General features: G+C 38.6%; 1 protein-coding gene across 1 annotated transcript in view; it reads right to left on the bottom strand.

The window, feature by feature from the left end:
- Positions 1–1,765: 1,765 nt before the first annotated feature.
- The window catches only part of ARHGAP6 (Rho GTPase activating protein 6), a gene marked incomplete at its 5' end in the record, with an annotated part of 41,952 nt that continues 25,571 nt past the window's right edge, over positions 1,766–18,146 (bottom strand). Inside the window, 4 exons of the mRNA XM_061366460.1 lie at positions 1,766–3,948; positions 4,681–4,761; positions 6,280–6,542; positions 12,912–13,009. Coding sequence (XP_061222444.1) covers positions 3,242–3,948; positions 4,681–4,761; positions 6,280–6,542; positions 12,912–13,009 — 1,149 coding nt within the window. The remainder of the gene's footprint in view (positions 3,949–4,680; positions 4,762–6,279; positions 6,543–12,911; positions 13,010–18,146) is intronic.

Genomic DNA, 18,146 nt, shown 5'->3' with positions numbered 1-18,146 from the left:
GAAAGAGGGAGAAGGTGTAATTTACCCCTCAGTGGTGGAGCATGGTCTTCATATGGGCGAGTCAGTTGCATAACCATGTCTTGCTTTGACAGCAGCAACAGTAATTTTTAAAGCAGTATTTACAAGTCTGAGCTTTTCCTTTTTCCCCTTGGCTCAGAGGTCCCCCACCACGTTTGGCTTGTATCTAAAGCTGCACCGATTCCTCTATTTTTTTCATTTCTGCAACAGAAGAGAGAAGAGCTGCTCCCTGCAGCACCCTGTCCTTGGGACACCCACATCTGCTCTCTCCTGGGCTCACCTGTGAGTGCAGCACACCCTTCCTCCCAGCTGGTAGACATCCTTAAAAGAAGGTAATGAAGACCCTCTGGGGAAAAATGTTTTCTTTCAATCCTAGAAATGAACCAGCCTGGTGCAATAGGAAGTGATGTGAGGGAACTGAACTTCATGAGTTTGCCCTGAGGCCTTGAGACCTCCAGAGGAGACTTTATCCACCATGAGAAGCTTCTTACTGAAACAGAAGCCCATGACCCTTTGGCTACGACAGGAAACCTGCTCCCAGGGGAAAGAGTCAGAGAAAAAGCTTTGATATCGCCATGCTATGGACTTTCCCTGTAAGAGGAATATTATGGCTGTACAAGAGCATGTGTCATAGGAAGAAAAACATCACAGAGATCTAAAGCTGAATAATCCACACAGATCTAACAGCTAAAATAAAACCAGAAACAAGCTTTCACAGCTATATTTCTTGTGAAATATGAAAAAGACATCAAAAGAAACTATGTCACTCATTTCAGGCTGGAAAGAGGTACAACTAAGGATTACATCATTCTTAACCTTCTCACGATAAATTTTCTCTGTCCTGTTCAAATGAAAAGAACAGACAGAAATGATGTAGTTTTGGTGTTACTTTAATTCATCAGAATTTATTCTATATCTCTTTTCTTCCAAGCAATTTTATATTGAAACGGTTGTCCTCCAGCAGTGGTCTTGGGTTTTGTTCTCTGTTTTTGCATAAATTCTAAATAGATGGTAATATACACACATATACACAGATATACAGAGAGAGATACTGGCAAAAAGCAAGCTCTTTATGAGGCTGAATAATCATTAGGGATCTTTCACTCAAAAAGTTGAAAGCATGGAGGTGCTTCTATATTTAGAAAGGGATTTACAACACAGAGACGAACACCTAGTGAACAAAGTATCTTCTGCAGTGGGATTTATACTATGCCTGGTTTTGAGGACTATTAGGGGGATTTAATTCCCTGTAGCAATTCTGTATCAAGCCTGGGATAATATCGAGACAAGATCAAATAATGAAGATTTGTTTTGAGACCTTAGTTTTGTCCTTATATTCCATTGTTTTCTTAATTTGGGTTAGGGTTGGGTTTGGTTTTGTTTTGTTTTTTGTTAATTAATTGACACAGAGCTGCTGCAACAAGCTACATGAAAGAACCTTTTCCTACCACTTTTCATATCAAGATATTATGTGGAAAAGCCTTGCAAGCACCAGAAGAGAACTGAGATTTATTCTAGTTGCAATATTCATAAGAATAGCTGCCCGGCCTGACAGTACTACAACAGCCAAAGGCCAAACCCTGCCCCTTCCTACTTGGGTTGGTGTTTTTCTCTTACAGCTTTATTTGGGAAATGGAGATATGATGGGCAGATTCTTTATATGATGGATTTTAAGCCTAAGACTCAAGTAAAACTTCAGATCTTATATATTTAAGTTGTATTTAATAAGTGGTGGTTTTGAAGAGATACTCAAGAATGTAATAAAACCACATCAATTTTTACATAAACCTTACTTCAAAAGAAAGGAGCAAAAACTTTGCTCATTATTTTGCTTAGCATTTTATTCCATCAGTTTGGCACAAGATAGAACTTAAAGACAACATTGCTGAATAAGTCTTCAACTTCATTAAAATTAAGACTAATACGTTTTATAAAATTATTTTGCTATGATACACTTTCCCTTATCAAGTGATAAGAAGGTTTTTCTCTGGAAATACTGAAGTACATTGCCACCTGCTGGCCACAAACAATTTTGCAATTTAAAACCACCAGAGCGTGTATAAAACGGCAACATTTAACAATGCAACATACAATTATTGAGGAAGTACTGTTGACCCAGAATTTGGCACAATATTTATTGAAATGCAGCTGTGAACTTCTCCAAACGTCATGTTATTTTCTGAAACTCTGTGTGACTCCCTTTTATAGGTCTTTCTTTTTTTCTCTAACTTTCTCAGTGCTGAAGCTTTGCTATTGCAAAGGAAAAGCCATATTCTTCCTCAGTTGTTCAACACCTCAATTTATTTGGTTTGGTTTTCTAAAATTTGGATTCCAGTTTATTGTTTTAGAATAATACATAAAATCATACATTTATAAATATATATATTATATCTTGTATACATAACATTGGTTTTCCTCTAGAATGGAAAGGCAGACCTTTGCACTACATCTTTAGTTGGTTTAGGCACTGCCTTGCTCTTGGTTGATTCTCTGAGCTGCTTCCTATCAGAATCTGAAAATAAAAAACCCAACACATTTTTACAATCCTGTATCAAATTTTAATTTTGTTTGCAAATATATTTATAAGAAAAAAATATTTGGTATTTTCCCCTCTAAGCTCACTACTACCCTTATAAAATATATGGCTTTTCATGTTCCACTCTATTTTAGTGTTTTTCAATAGGCAGTGAAAAGGAGGACAACTTCTCCCTTTAACAGGTTTTTTTTTATATAAGCACAGAAACCAGCTTGTGCACTTTCTATAGAATTCCAATGCATATCATGGTAATGTAAGTGCAGTGACTTTTAAAAAAAAGCAGTCATGATTGATTGACATCTGTATATGAAAACATAACCCATGATTATCATACAAAACCCATTACAGAATATACAATCATCAGAACTGCAGATATATAAATACATTTTAGCAACATCAAAGCAACGGTTTTGTCTTATACACAGCATACGCAAACAGAGTTATTGGACTAAAATTTTCTTTTCATGGTTTTATCTCAAAAGCTTGTTGAAAACCAGGAACATGCTGCATTTGTAAATGGACTGCTTGACAGTGCTGTCAAGAAAATAAAGTGAACAAAGTTTAGAAAAAGTGTATATGAAATTCAGCTGGTATAAAACAAAGAAAGCCTCCCCATTTTCCAATGTCACTGTTGTTTTCCTATGAGACGGGGGGGTCCAGGTACTGGGGCAGTTCTGCAGAGTCTGATCATACAAGGGTTTCTGGGAGGGCATCAGGGTTATCAGCTGATAATAACTCCCAAATTTGCCACCTTTCCCTTTGCCAATCATGCCAGTCTGCCTCTGAGACATTTTTACTGTTCTGACTGTGAGGTGCTGTGGAATAGATATGACCCGCTTGGGTGTGTGGGGCTGGCCGCTCCTGTCTTGAGGCGACCTGGTCAGGGGTTTTGGCTGGTGGTCCTCCAGCTGCTCTTGTCCCTGAACTTTTTTCTTGGCGTTGAAGTCTCCACAAATTGTGCAACGTTGAAGAAACGCTTGATCTCTGTGAGAACACAGAGCTTGGTTTTGCTGCACCTGGGTAAGGGGGTGGTGGCCGCTCTTTTCTGTAGGTGGGCTTGGCTGTGCTTTGTGAACAAACCACATTCGAGTCACGCTCAGTGAGGTCCTCCACACTGCTTAAAGTCAAGTGCTGCTCCGACTTTGAGTGTGACAGGTCTGAACTCCTACTGCCGACTTCAATTTGTGGGTTACTGCACACCCGAGACACCGTGGGATGAAGCTGACACTCAGGAATGGCAGCAGTTGTCTGGCTCCTTCGCATGACCTGCCTGCTGGTGTCCAATTCAGAGGAGCTGCCCTGCCACCGAGGAGAACACACGGCTAGGTTCCCGTAAGAAAGAGAGCACTGTCCAGGTCGCAACAAGCTGCTTTCATAGATGTTTCCATAAGAACCTGGGGACCAGAATCAGAAAGACAACATCAGACTGTGTAATCACTTACATAGCATTTAACAAGTTAGTGCTTTTCCCCTGCATCACACTGTGAAAGAAGGATGGGGACTTTTATCATTAGATTATGTGACAGAAGGTGTATCAGCCTCACCACTAGCCAAACCTGGGGATATGGAGCAGCAGCCCTATACCTATCTAAACCATATCTAATACATTACCTAGTGACCAATACTTTTCTCTGACATAAAGCCTTAGAGCACTTAGTGTCTTTCAAATGCTTGAAAAGCAGGGGGGTGTTTTAGTCTCCTAGTTTCTCTGGGAGGTAGATGAAGATGGGAGAAAAACAAAAGGCAGAATGAGTCAGGGACTTGAAAGGACCACGTTGGCCAGTGGCAGGGTCAGCACCCAGGACTGCCAACCTCACAGCCTGTGCTTGTGCCACTGCAGCAGCCACCCTCAAATCCCCTTCCAATAACTCCTAGAAAAATATAAAACTATTTCTAAAGTAATTTTATAACGACTTTTTAAAATTAAATTGTGACAGTTTGAAATGTTGACACATTTATATAACCATAGAACCACAGAATGGTTAAGGTTAGTCACTTTTCTTTCTTTTAAAAATCCAACTCTGGACAATGTGAATTTTCCTACTGGTTTCACTGTGATTTCTCAAAACCAAAGAATTGTTTATGTCTTTGCTAGATTTGGGTTTAAAACCTGAGAAATAACTGACCTGTCATCGCTGAATCTTTGCAGCCACTTTTCAGTGTTGAATGCCAGGTACCCCAGATATCAAAATGATCTTCAGAAACATCTAAATAGCAGTAAGAGCGGGGAGAAAATGATGAGTCTCTTAAAGCCATTATTTAGAAGCACACAAACAGAATGGTAAAACCTTACGCAAGGTATCAGAGTTGTTAACATATACTAGCATCTGACTTACTAGCACCTAACACAAACACCTCAAACCTATTTGTTCAGTTACTTGCTATTTCAGGCTTGGATCCTGCGATGGATTCAGTAAGCTCTGGATGGGTAGAACACTCGAGTTTGCAGGGAACATGGCATTTCCTTTGAGTCCTCTGCACTACTGAAGTCAGTTGGGAGAATTTGCACAAGAACAGGAGGATTTGGGCAACTGAAGGCTGACCAAATGGCAAAGCTCCCTTAGGCAGACTCAGGGATCACTCTAAGGCATGCTCTATCAACCCAAGCAGGTCATGCAGTGAAGTCAGAGAATAGGGATTTAATGAAACGCGCACATCAAGCATTGGGCTGAATTATAACTGTTTCATGTCTTTTTCTGATTCCACTTGGTAGTAAAGGAATTTCCTAATTTGTCATGGTCCAGTATCACTGTGATGCGTATTAAAGTCCATAAGATGGTTTAGGATGGTTTAGTATGATAAAACTTAATGCAATTTCCTGTTCATAATAGAAGTCTGACCAAATTTTGAGGACTACTGAGAGATTTAGACACTGAATACAGAAGTTAAATGCCCATTGGCATTTCTAAAGCATATAGTTAATAGCCTAAATCCTAGTAATTCCAAAGGGAATTAAGTGCCTAACCAGCACCTCTGAGATGAAATGGTTTTAAAAATACCACCAAAGAGTTAACTGCATCCCTACGCATTAAGTTCTTAAAGTTTGTCTCACTAAATATTCATTTCACGCATATAAGGTTGAGTGGGGTTTTTTCACTATTTTAAAAATAAAGTGAAGTGCTGGTGAGCAATCAGTTTAAACCACAGTTCTTTACAGAAGAAATCATTCAGGTGTGCACTCCCTAGGTAGCTATGGGAATTATAGACCCCTGCATTAGTACTGCCAGGTATGTAATTGGTAGCAGATGTAAAGCTGTATAGCTCAGCTGTGTTCTCCAGTGGGAGGGTGTTGAGATCATTCTTTTTGACTGTAGAAAATTTGTAGCTTTGCATCTTAAAGCCTCACATTTTTCCAAAGTCAGGACCATAATCTTGCAGGTATTACAGTCCTATGGAGCAGGACTAAGAAATCAGTCTTTGCCATGCTGTCACAGACAGGCTGAAAAGCAAGAGACACATAGCTCTATTTTCCTAAGTAATAGGTCCAAGTTTTGAGGAATGCCTATCAAGAGCATCCCTGACAGCTGGCGAGATAATGAGCAGGACTGAGCACAGACCCTTCAGGCTCAACACAAAACAGGGATGTTCATCAGCCATTTTTCATAAGTTTATTTATGCTATTGCTCCTCAAATCCTGGTATCTGATAATGCAAAATTGAAACTTTTCAATTCAGAAACGCCCATCAATCACTGAGGAGGAGGAACACAAGCAGGATGTACTCTACCTTTTCCAGCCTGTGATGCAGAAGAATTCTCCTTTGTCTTAGGCTGCAAATGTCCAACCAGCATGTACTGTTCAGGTACCTTGTACAGCTTATCAGGGCTGCGGGCAACTTCTTCTTGCATTGCCATCAGTGGGCGCTCAGACAGTACCGGGGAGTTGTTGTCGTACGGGGAGACATCTCCACTGGAAGCTTTGTTGGAGTCTGTGGAAGAATGTCTTCCTCCTGTGGAGTAGGAACCTTCTGACCGCAGCACCTCAGGGCTCCTGAGAAATTTTGATAACCAAACTACTGTTAATGAAAAATGCCTTATGCTCAGAGCTACAGATGCAGTTTGACATCAGACAAATAAAATAATGCAGGTGCATGATCACGGCTGCTGAAATTAAAACACTTCAGAAGCACTACAGATGTGAATTTGTCATGAGTAAAACTTTTGCCATGAAGTGGCCAGCAGGGGCCACTAAAAATCAAAAGATGTGGCTGTCATGAAAAAAAAAAAAAAAAAACCACAACCAAAAACCAAAAAAACACACAACTGTACAGTTCACCACAGGAAATTAGTGAATCAATTCCTTATGTTACCTTGACAATTTAGTTTCTTGCAACAGTAAATCTGAGGGCATGATAGGGAAGATTAGTCTGATGCTAAGCAGTACGCTAAAATCACTTCTTCCACTCTGAAGTAGTACACAGGGATATCAAAACAATGGCTCGCTTCTCAGGCAGTGAAAAGGATGCTCTTCTGGAGACATCAGAAGGAAAATGGGGGACAAGCAGATCTATCTATCATACTCCTGATGAGGACAACAAACAAGTGGCTCTGCTGATAACTTCTAAAACTTTTTACCCTTTCACCTTTAAACCACCAATAGCAAGGCTTGCACTTAATTTTGACCAAGCAAAAAGGGCAAACACACACAACCACCACCAAAGTATAACCAATGCTGTGCTTGAGACAACTCTCACTTTTGAAATGTGTTGGGAACACTGAGGAAGATTTCCTGAGCTGTTACATTTTACTGTGCGGATAGGAGGAAGTCAGTGAGTCACTGAACCTCCCAAAGAACACATAGAAATACTTTGTAATCAAACAACTTTTTCCTATCAGACCTCCCTGATTTATATTTCTGTTACTCATGTTCTGTTCCTCTGCATCTTGATCTTTGTTTCTTAGATGCTTATCTTTTGGTTCTGCAGTTAAACACTTCTCTCAGTGACCTCACTGAATATGCATCACTGAATGCGATACGACAGAGGCTCAGTCTTGTAAATGTGTACTTATGGTCAGCCCTTCTCAGAGTCAAATCCAAAGACAGCTTGAACTGAGTGAGCAGCCAAATCACATTACTTGTTATGGAACAATAACCCTTTTTCCAGACAAATGATATAAAACTGAAGAAAGAAAATAAAGAAAATATGCAGTGGTAAAGCAGGCTAGGTGCAGCACACTATTATTACATAATACAGAAATGATGATAAAACTTAGCTCCACCTTCAAGCTTTTGTTTGTTTGTTTTGTTTGTTGGTTTTTTTTTTCCCCTGCCTGATTTACATATTGCATGTCCCAAAACATAAAATATATACACTCAACATTATGATTATTATGTTATTCAGTGTTTTTGGTGTTCCCCCCCCCTCCGCCAGTATAAAAGCAACCATAAACTCTTGTGAATAAATGTAACTAAGCTTACTCCTTTGTAACTCCAAGCAAGAAATCCATCACTGAATTGATCCTGAACCTTAAAGAGGACCAATTTAAAAATCAAAACTGCCATTTGGCAAAGTAGCAGCATCCCAGAATTCCCAGTGTAGTTGGTATGGTAATGCTGGGGAGTCATTAAGAAAAAGAAAGGGTAAATTATGACCCAATTATGTAATTTCCCACACCAGCTTCTCATGGAATCACAGAATCACAGAATCATTGAATAGATAGGATTGGAAAGGACATTAAGATCATCAAGTTCCAACCCCCTTGCCATGGGCACGGACACCTCGCTCTAAACCATATCACCCAAGGCCTTGTCCAACCTGGCCTTGAACACCGCCAGGGATGGAGCATTCACAACCTCCCTGGGCAACCCATTCTAGTGCCTTAACACCCTAACAGGAAAGAATTTCCTCCTTATATCCAATCTGAAGTTGAGCCCAATGTAAACTAAACCCTAAACAACCACATACATTATTATTGTCTTTTAAGTATGTACAATACTATCACAAACCTTTTTTGTCTTTTTTGTCTCTTAGTCTTTCTTTTTTGTCCTCCTATGTTCCAAAAAAGCTTGTGCGGTGAGTGTGAGTTAAGATGAGATGGGAATTTTAGAAGAACCAGAAAGACTTGAGAAAGGGAGAAATGTCGGTAGGCTTCCTATCGTCAAATGTCTGTCTTTCTTTCCAGCTCTCTAGACTGAATCTCATCTAAATCTCACCCTGTTAGCATACAGACAAGCTTGGCGCTAATGGTGATACCAATAAGGCTTATTGCTCATAAGCCTTTGTAGGATCAAAACCTAACTATGTCCCACAGGACAAAGAAAGAGATGTACCACCAACTAGTCACAGCAAGGTAACACAAGGAATAGGGGAAAGGGAGATGGAAATGAAAGAATATGGGAATATGAACTTTGTGAAACACTGATTTCATGTCTTACCTTGAACGATCTGTTATAGTCTATCTCTTCTCAAGACAGAGCTTCTGATAAAAATTTACCTGAATGGAAACTGTCAAGTCTTTGGAAAGATCCAAATATTCAAGTTTCGAAACTCGTTTACAGTTTCTGCTAGTAAGCTGATGCAATTGTATATATAACATTTCAAATTTATTTAGAAAAAATAGTTTTAAAAATAAAAGAAAATGCCTGTGGATTCTGTCAATCTTACTACAAGAGACTACCAAAATGTACTCCATACTTCTGGAAATTGATCTCATAGATTTGCAAATATTGATTACATGCATTTGCAGCTTTACCATGCTCTTTATGAACAAAAAAACCCACAAGTTGCAAAAGACTTTGGCTTGCTTCTTTCCAAATAAAGACTGAATTCTCACATATTCTTCAAAACAAAACTTCTGTACCTGTTTGCTTTATGGCTTGAATTCAGTAGCAGACGGGCATTTATTAAAATTCAAAATTCATCTTTCCCAGGATACCTGTGAAATTCTCTACCTGCACATTGAGGTAAAATTAAGTTGGGAAGCAAATGTAAATATTGTGCAAGATATGCACTCACCTATATGTAGTCTATGAATAAGGGCAGATTATGGTCTCCGCAAAGAGTAATAGGAGATCATGTACTATCAAATGTGAGAAATGACAAGGCAAGTAAAGTATTTTCTAGTGGTCATGAATTATGTTAAGGAAAAGATTTAAAAAGTGGTTATGTGCAAAATTAAAGATTTGAAAGCTGCAGACTGAACCTATGCTATGTGATCAAAAATACATTTTCAAGATTCCAAAACAAAAATCAGCTACGCTCCAAAGGAGTCTTGGGCTTTCCTTTTTAACTTGCATTCTTCTGAACTGATGTTATCCACCAGTCTACTTGCATGGGTGAACTGGAAAAATGTTAAGAATAATAATTAGTTCTACTGGGGATATTCCTACTTTTCTTTATCAAGGTCATCAAAACAGGAAATCCCTTTTTGTTTTTTTTTGGCAGAAATCCTTTTCTGTTATATGTTAAAGCCTCTGAGTAGGAAAATAACTGTTTTACAAGAGGCAAATCATACAGAGTGCAATGGCTTGGCAGCATGCAATAATAATTTCCACACATATTTGAGTAACACAGGTGCCACCAACAAAACAGATTATTATAGGATTATGATATGGTTGCTACTGTAACAGAGCAAAGCACTCAAGGATTCACGAAGTCTCTGCAGCTTTGAAAACTGCATTTACGCATACTGGATGGCCTAGTGTATGGCTCCACCTTCACACCACAGGTTATGATGGATTAAACCCCATCATCAACATGTAAAACCATGAAAACTTCTGTAACTTTGAAACCCATTTACTCTAAAAGGACTACTAACCCATGACATAATCATAAGAAACAATTTTATTTTTGCATTAAAGATGCTTCATCTTACAGCTGGAAATCCCAAATTCCACTGTCATCAAGCCAACATACAAAAAAGTTAGGAAGTCATCCACAAAAGCACACTTCATAATTGCTGCCAACAATAATTAGTGCTTTACCATGAACAACTTCTATAAACTCCCTGACACACCATTCGCAATGCTCAGCTCTTAAGAGAACCGAAAGATGAGGAACATCTGACTTGTGCTCCTCTGGGGAAGAAAAGGTATTGTGTTTTCTCTGTTAGATGAGAGTGAAGAAAGCATTTGTAATGACATCAAAAGCAGAAATGTGAAGGCAATTTCAGAAGCAAGACCTTCAGGGTAATTAAAATGACATTGGTCTTGAAGTTGATTCCATACTCTACTCTATGCAACTAGCTTTTGTGATGAAGATTGTCTCAAGAATATATAGATTTCTGTTTCACAGATCCGAATTTGGATCTTGAGCATGTAACCAGGAAATTTCCAAGAGTAGTAAAGATGTATTTTGGAAGCTCATTTTTATCAAATCAAGACAAACATCTCTTTGTTGTCTGCAGCCTCACATTCTTTACAGGAAAAATAACAAACAAATATGTAGCCTCAGAACTGAGATTATGTTCTGGAATAGATACATCTCTTAAGAGCATCACACTCCTAGCAATAACATGAGGCAACATTGCCTCTAATTGCCTGGAATATCTTAACCAAAAAGTTGCAATCACAGTGCAAAAAATATCTCATTAACATTAAGAATAAATCACTTACATGACAGTAGAGTAGAAGAAAAATGACATAGTAAGGTTTTCCTATCTCAGTGATGCGTCATCTGCCCATTACTGAAAATACAATAAATTGGTACTAGCGTAGCTATATGTTTCCTATCTGATTTTGTAACCTTTTCTTACAAAACCTTTTCTGTCCATTGGAACCAGCTTTGCACAAAAGATCCATTTTCTCCTGTAGGTGTGCATGCTGGCTGAAAAGTAAGGAAGCTCAAGGAAAGGTCAATTAATTTAGGGGAAACAGGACCTAACAATAATCTGTTACATCCACAATGATCTGTGACAAGTTTATGCTCAATTGATATGTGTAGCCACATGTGAGATACAATTTTATGTCTTTACATTAATATAGACACTGCAATCCAACATGACAGTTTTTATTAGCTTCAGTAAGAAATAATATGGTCATTCCAAAATGAGAGCTTAAAGAAAGAAGTCTCTACAGGCTACCATATGCCATGTGATTTGCAGTTTCCCTCCTAATTGTGGTCTTGGCTAACGGCAAATGTGAAACAAGTGTAAAAGGCAGCTAATATACCTCTAATTATCCAGAATTTGTTGTGAGATCTAAACATACACATGGTTACTTGTCAGTCAAACTAACTGAAGTTATTTCATGTCTGTGGTATACTAAGAAAACACACAATTACCACAAATCAGATGATCTGTGATAACTTGCTACTGCCTGTTATGAGCTCATGTGGTTAAGTCAAACTAATAAAATCCTTTACAACATATTACATATTCTGCACATATTTTTGTTTTGAATTTTTATAACTGAAGAAAGATTTTTCCTCCATGTGTTAATTATACTCCTCCTTTTATAACTCTTCCTTTAAAGCCAGGCACACTATTACGTTACCTTCAACTATACAGTGTTCATAGGGAGAGAAAAAAAATTATAAAAATCATAACTGACTGTACAGATTAATTTTAATTATGCTCTGACTGCACTAGGCAATTTCCACACACACAGGAAGATAAAGTCCGATCTGTCCCAGAGAGTTTAGAGTCTAGGAAACCTCTTACAAATTACCTAAAGCAAGCTTCTCAAATTTTGTGATTTTGGGATTTGACATTGGGATTCACTAGAATAAATGCGGTGACTGTGTGTCCCATAAGAAAGCCAGGAATCCTTTTAATCCTAATGTACAAATTCTCAGTGTTAAGGCACACAGGTGTAGGCATATATACATCATACACAAAGTTAGACTATGTTATGCGTCGTAACTGCAACAGTGACCAGTGTGATTTATTTTTTTTGTCTTCAGGTCTTCCACAAAGCATACAATTAAATAATATCCAAAGAGTCTCCATAACTGTCTCATGGTAGTTTACTTGTTTGCAATGTCTTATGTGCATACAATAGGAAAAGAACAAAGAACTGGTCAAAGGGCTAGCTGTGATTGTGTTAAGGCACTCTGGGGTGTGTTTCAAGGATAGTGTAATACACTCCTGCTATTACTGAAGACTACAACAAATCCAAGACATGAACCAGCAGACCACTAGAATACATCCTGTCAGATAATAGTGCATTGAATATTTTTAGTACATGTCATTCTGTTCTCTGCAGCAGAACGCAACCTTTCCTCTGAATTGGGAAATGTTTTGTCTTTAGAAAATACTGTACAAGAGTCATAATTTCTTTGGCAGAGTCTGTGTAATGGGGAAGATATTTCTACTCCACTGTAGACAGTGCAGAAGAGCTGTGGAAAACTAGAACCTTTTGAACACTTCCAGTGGGAGATAGAAATTCCCAGCAGAAACAGGGAAAAAACAGATTACTCACGATGACTGGGAAGCTTTCCTCCTCAGCAAATAGTCCACAACATCTGGATCAGTCTCTAATAGGCTAATAAGCACTTCATTCTGAAGGTCAGGTGAAACCTACAAAAACAGCAGAAAATAGCTAGAGATTAATAACCTTTCACATACATGAATTTTTATACAACACTTAATCTAAAAGACCACGTACATTTATGGATAGTATAAAAAAAATAACTATTCAGAAGCTTCCACTTAAAAAGAGAAATTTCATGTTACAACAGGTGAAGTAGAACTAAAGATCACTGTGTACAATGTCAAATGCCATTTACTCTTGAATAACCTATTGGTATCCAGTTGGGTATCATGTCTGATAGCAACAGTAGGATTACTCATGTATCGTGATCTCAGAAGCTTCAGTTAAGGTCCTCACCTCACATCCCTATTCAAAGATGTGGGAACATTTACAAATTTCTATTCCAAGTTAACTGTCCTTATTTTGAAAAAATATGAAATGTAATTACTCAGGGAAAAGAATGTTTCTTCATATATTCTGTGTCATTTGACTTACTTTTATCCTTCTCACATGGAAGTTTCATGGTAATTATTATATTTATAAAGTTCTTAAATTGCTTCATTTCAGTAAAGCTGCCAGACGTTAACATTTTCCTAATGATGGCTTATAAGCAATTAATGTTCAGGTAACCACATGGTCAAATCCTGGGATCTAAAAGCATTTAAATTCTTGGTTACGCTCATTCAGAACCTGAGCAATTTGTCTATAACTCAGGTTTACAAGTGAGTCCTGTTGGATCTCGGCCCACTCTGGACTTTGGAGTAGACACTCTGGAGTAGACACGGTAGACACAAGCTCAGCCAGAATTTGTCTCATCTTTGGAGTTTGGCCTTCTGATTTGCAAGCTCTCACTAGTGCACTTTAGATGGAGATGAACCTTCAAAACACTTGATAACTTATGTTGCTGCAGGATACAGCCATCTCAGAAACTTGAACTAACAGCACAGGTTCACTCATGACAGGTGGGAGCTGCAGGCAAGACAATCTCAGCAAGGGGTCATCAACCGTACAATATGCTTCTGGATGCAATTTGTCAGAGACTGAATCTCTTGACCTTCAGGTTACACTGCGTGGGCCATTTGTTCTCCCTGACACTTCCTGGGAAATAGGAAAAGAATTACTAAAAGATTCTTCAGGGGAATACCTCAGTTTGGGAGGTATTTAGGGAGTCAAGTTACAGAAAGGGCATATTTCTTTAAAAACAGAAACAATTTGAAAATAACTGAAGATATGCATCATTTAGTTCAAATCGATATAAAATCTCTATGAAAAACTTGTATGACCACATATTCCTTTTTTGAAAATTGTATTTAGCCTCCAAGCTGGAAAAATATCTTACTGATGCTCATTGGTATATCTGTGTTTAAATAAATTATCTTCTCTTCATAGGAGTACCTATTTGGAAACCTGATGTGCTGCAACTTCTCTGGTTGGACAGTCCTTCTGTACAGTATCATAAACTCCACATAAACTTTGAGGGTAAAGCAGAACCCATGTCTTTCTCTACATCTGGTCAGCTTTATATGAAGTTGATGAGCTTGTAAGAATCTACTGAGAACACTTTGTCAGAAAAACTGTATTTTCCGTTATTAAAAAATATATATATCGGTCTTTCATGACATAAAAAGAATCCAGAAAAGTTCCATCAGGAAGTTCATCTCCAACTGAAAGCATTTGGAAAACCCAAACCTAGCAGTCCTGTTGAAATATTAGACTTTTACCTGAGACAATAATCTATATTAATCTATGATACTTAGCTTGCTTTGTACTGATAGTTTCCTTGCTAGATATCTACTGGGTTTTGGATTTCCTCCTGTGTATCAATTTACTTCAGTTTAGGTAGCTAACTTGTAAATGTAGAAATGTTATGCATGTAATTATAAACTTAAGAGAACTACTGGTATCTCAGAAAGATGTTACAGAGTTTTAATAATTATTATTGAATTAACTTTTTTAACTGGCAGTTGTGGCTGGGCAGATGGATGAGAACTTGAAATTCAGTGACAGAACAGAAGTGAAGGCACTGCTGAAATAACAGCTATTGAGCACACACTGGGACAGATAAGAAGCCTCTAGGGTTGTCAAGACTGCAGTAGAGGACATTCTGAGATTTTGAGGCTGGGTGTTAAATAAGTAATATCTATTGAGATACAGAAGGGTGGAGAGACACCTGAAGTGTCTCCTTTGTGCTGACTCTTGCTACTGATGTGACACAGGGAGGCAGCATGTGACAGCCTCTGGAATGGGGAGGCCGAGGTAGCTTTTAACAGTAAAAATAAGAAATTTAGTGCTTCTTTGAAGCAGGACTGGGTTTGGGTGCTTGTAGATGAAAATGCATGATCAAGCTGCTCTTCTCTATCTTCCATGCCAAGTCAAAGACGATGAGAGAAAGTGGGGCTGAGTTGTGCCTCCCCACATTCAGCTACTGGGCACAGAGAGACTGGTAAAGAACAGTCCTTTGTACATTCCCATAAAATGTTTTCATGTATCCCTAAGACTCACTGAAATAGACAAAAATTGGATATGAAAGGCCTTAACCTCAGTGAAGCAAGATCAGAATCCATCTTCTATATGAAATCCACGTTTGCATATTACTGATATCAATAATAATTGCTTAATAAAACCAGCCCTGGATTGTCCTGACAAACAGAACCTTCCTAACCCACCAATGCATCAGAATCATTGTGATATTGTGGTCTGGGAGCTACAACAGATCCCGGTATCCTAGGTTTTATTTCACAAATGTTCTAGTTTCAGTGCTGAAGCCAATCAGTTTTATAACCTCCCCATACACAAAAGGAATGGGGGGGGGTGAATACACAACAAAACCCAAACAAAAAACCACCTTAGCAGCAATACACTGTATGTTATAGCTACAGCTGAATGCTTGAGTCCAGATGTTTTTCTTTTGTAAGTAGCATAAATGTCAAGTTCTGGTTTGGCCCCACTCCTATGGGTCTGGAAAATGAACTGCTGCTGCCTGATTCCAAATGATCAGAGTTTTACTACAATTACATGTACAAGTCTTTTCCTTTTGATGCATCTATTACTAAATGATGCACTGGGCTAATTATCTTCAGAATACAAAGAGTCTCTCTGTGCTGCCAATGAAAACATGAAAAAGATGAAAGTAGACCCTGGTAGAACCTTTATAAAACATGAACTATGAGCATTTTGACACAATGCTACAGATCAAATATCATATGTGAATCTACACACTACTCCAGAAAACAGGCAGAACTTGCCATGTTGTTTGTTAAACTCTGGCAATGGGATGAGGGAAAGCACCCAGAGACCCTCAACTGGTAGACACTTCTATACGTTTAACATGAATGTATTTTAGCTTTCAGGAGCATGTCTGTGATAGATTTGTCCTTCTTTTACATACAGCTAGCCTCTCATTTTGGGATCTGATTCTAATCTTCCTCCACAATCTAAAACGCTACTCTGTAAAAAAAAAAAAAACCAACCCCTTTCCCTTCCCCCCCCCCCCCCCCCCCAGTTTGTTTAACTTTCCAATGAAAATGTAAGCACTGAAGAGATAAAGGAATAAAGGAAAAAATCCATCACAGTTAAGAGGCTATATGTAGGTTAGATTAAACCTAAGCCCCGCCTTTTCCACGCTGAAAGTCAGAATGTGTGCTTAAGTATTATGTGCTGAGATGTGGTTGTGCTGTAAAACGTTCTTAAAGAGAAACAACAATAAGAAAACTCTAAGCATTAATTTTAACTTGCTAGTGTCATCCACACTGTGGGCCAGCAGACCTTCGCACAAGAGTAGTTCTATCCCTTTCTTTTCCTGCTGTCGAAGGAAAATTAGCACCTGACATTATTCCAAACTGTGAAAAGCATTAAAAAAAAAAAAAAGTAATAAATAAATACTGCTGAGTGTCTCAATGGAACAAGAATTAAAATAAAGCAAAGGATACAATGAAAGGCAACACAATGTGACGGAAAAGACAAGAAAACCACAAAGAAGTTAATCTGGGACTAAGACTGATAGGCAGAGCTTGTGACTGCTTTCTCACTCTCCCAGTTAGAATCTGGTAGACACCTTCCCCTTACAGTACTATGTGGCCATCAGTCCCACATGCCCACAGTCCAGGCTTGAGCACCTTCTCCCATCAAGGTATCCAGCACTCAGCTTTTCTGGAGCACTGAAGAAATTTCACAGTATTCTTCCTCTTGATCTGGGAACTGATCTCCTCAGTGTATCATACAGTGCTGCTTACTTTCAAGACACAACAAACAAAGCTATTTTCACCTTTTCTAGACTGCTGGTTAAGACATTTATGCCTCCTAAAATGAAGATAGAAAAGTGCCCATCACTAGGTCTAACTGGCCTCTGCTATCTGAGGGCAGAGGGCTCTCTCAGGAACAAGTCATACTGAGGTGATCTATAATTCTGTAGACAAAAAGAGGAAAAAATAAAGCCACAGAATGAACTGTTCAGTTAACTTCTAGGCACAAGGAATGCAATTTAACTAAGCCACATCTTAAGTAAACAACATGTGCAAATCCAAAGTCATCATCCTTTTTATGAACTTCCTCACCTCAGCAAGAGAACAGAAAGGAACTGAGGAATAACTCAGATTCATGTTTTGCTCCTCTTATCCAACTGATAAACGAGAAAGCTTTGTCCTTACTCCCCATTCAACCAACAAGAAAGTCTTCAGTATGGGAGGCTGCTCCTTAACCAAGGACCTCTTTCTCCCTGCAGAAAAACTGTCTGACTTCCAAAACCAAGAGGTGAAAAGTTTACTTTCAGTCTTGTCTTCAAAACTAATGAGCAAAGATGGTACATTGTTCAGTGTACAAGTGAAGAGCCAACCCCACCATTTCCACAGACAGAAATCTTCTAAGGAAGATACTCTTATCTACATAGAAACCGTTCCAGGCAACACATTTTTAACACTAGAGTTTACTTCAAAGCATTCCCCTTGACAACAGATTACTTTTTCTAATAATAATTGACCAAATAATTTTCTACCAATTATTCCTAATTATTTTAGGAAAAAAAATTTTCACTGTGAGGGTGCTGAGGCACTGGCACAGGTTGCCCAGAGAAGCTCTGGCTGCCCCATCCCTGGCAGTATTCAAGGCCAGGCTGGATGGGGCTTTGAACACCTGGTCTAATGGAAGGTGTCCCTGCACATGGAAAAGGGGGTTAGAACTGGATGATCT

Source organism: Neopsephotus bourkii, unplaced genomic scaffold (assembly GCF_033783945.1).
Source record: "Neopsephotus bourkii isolate Nb327-2 ecotype Australia unplaced genomic scaffold, CSIRO-AGI_Nbou_v1 NB_1346, whole genome shotgun sequence".
Taxonomy (NCBI): Eukaryota; Metazoa; Chordata; class Aves; order Psittaciformes; family Psittacidae; genus Neopsephotus; species Neopsephotus bourkii.
This window is presented reverse-complemented; position numbering and strand designations above follow the sequence as displayed.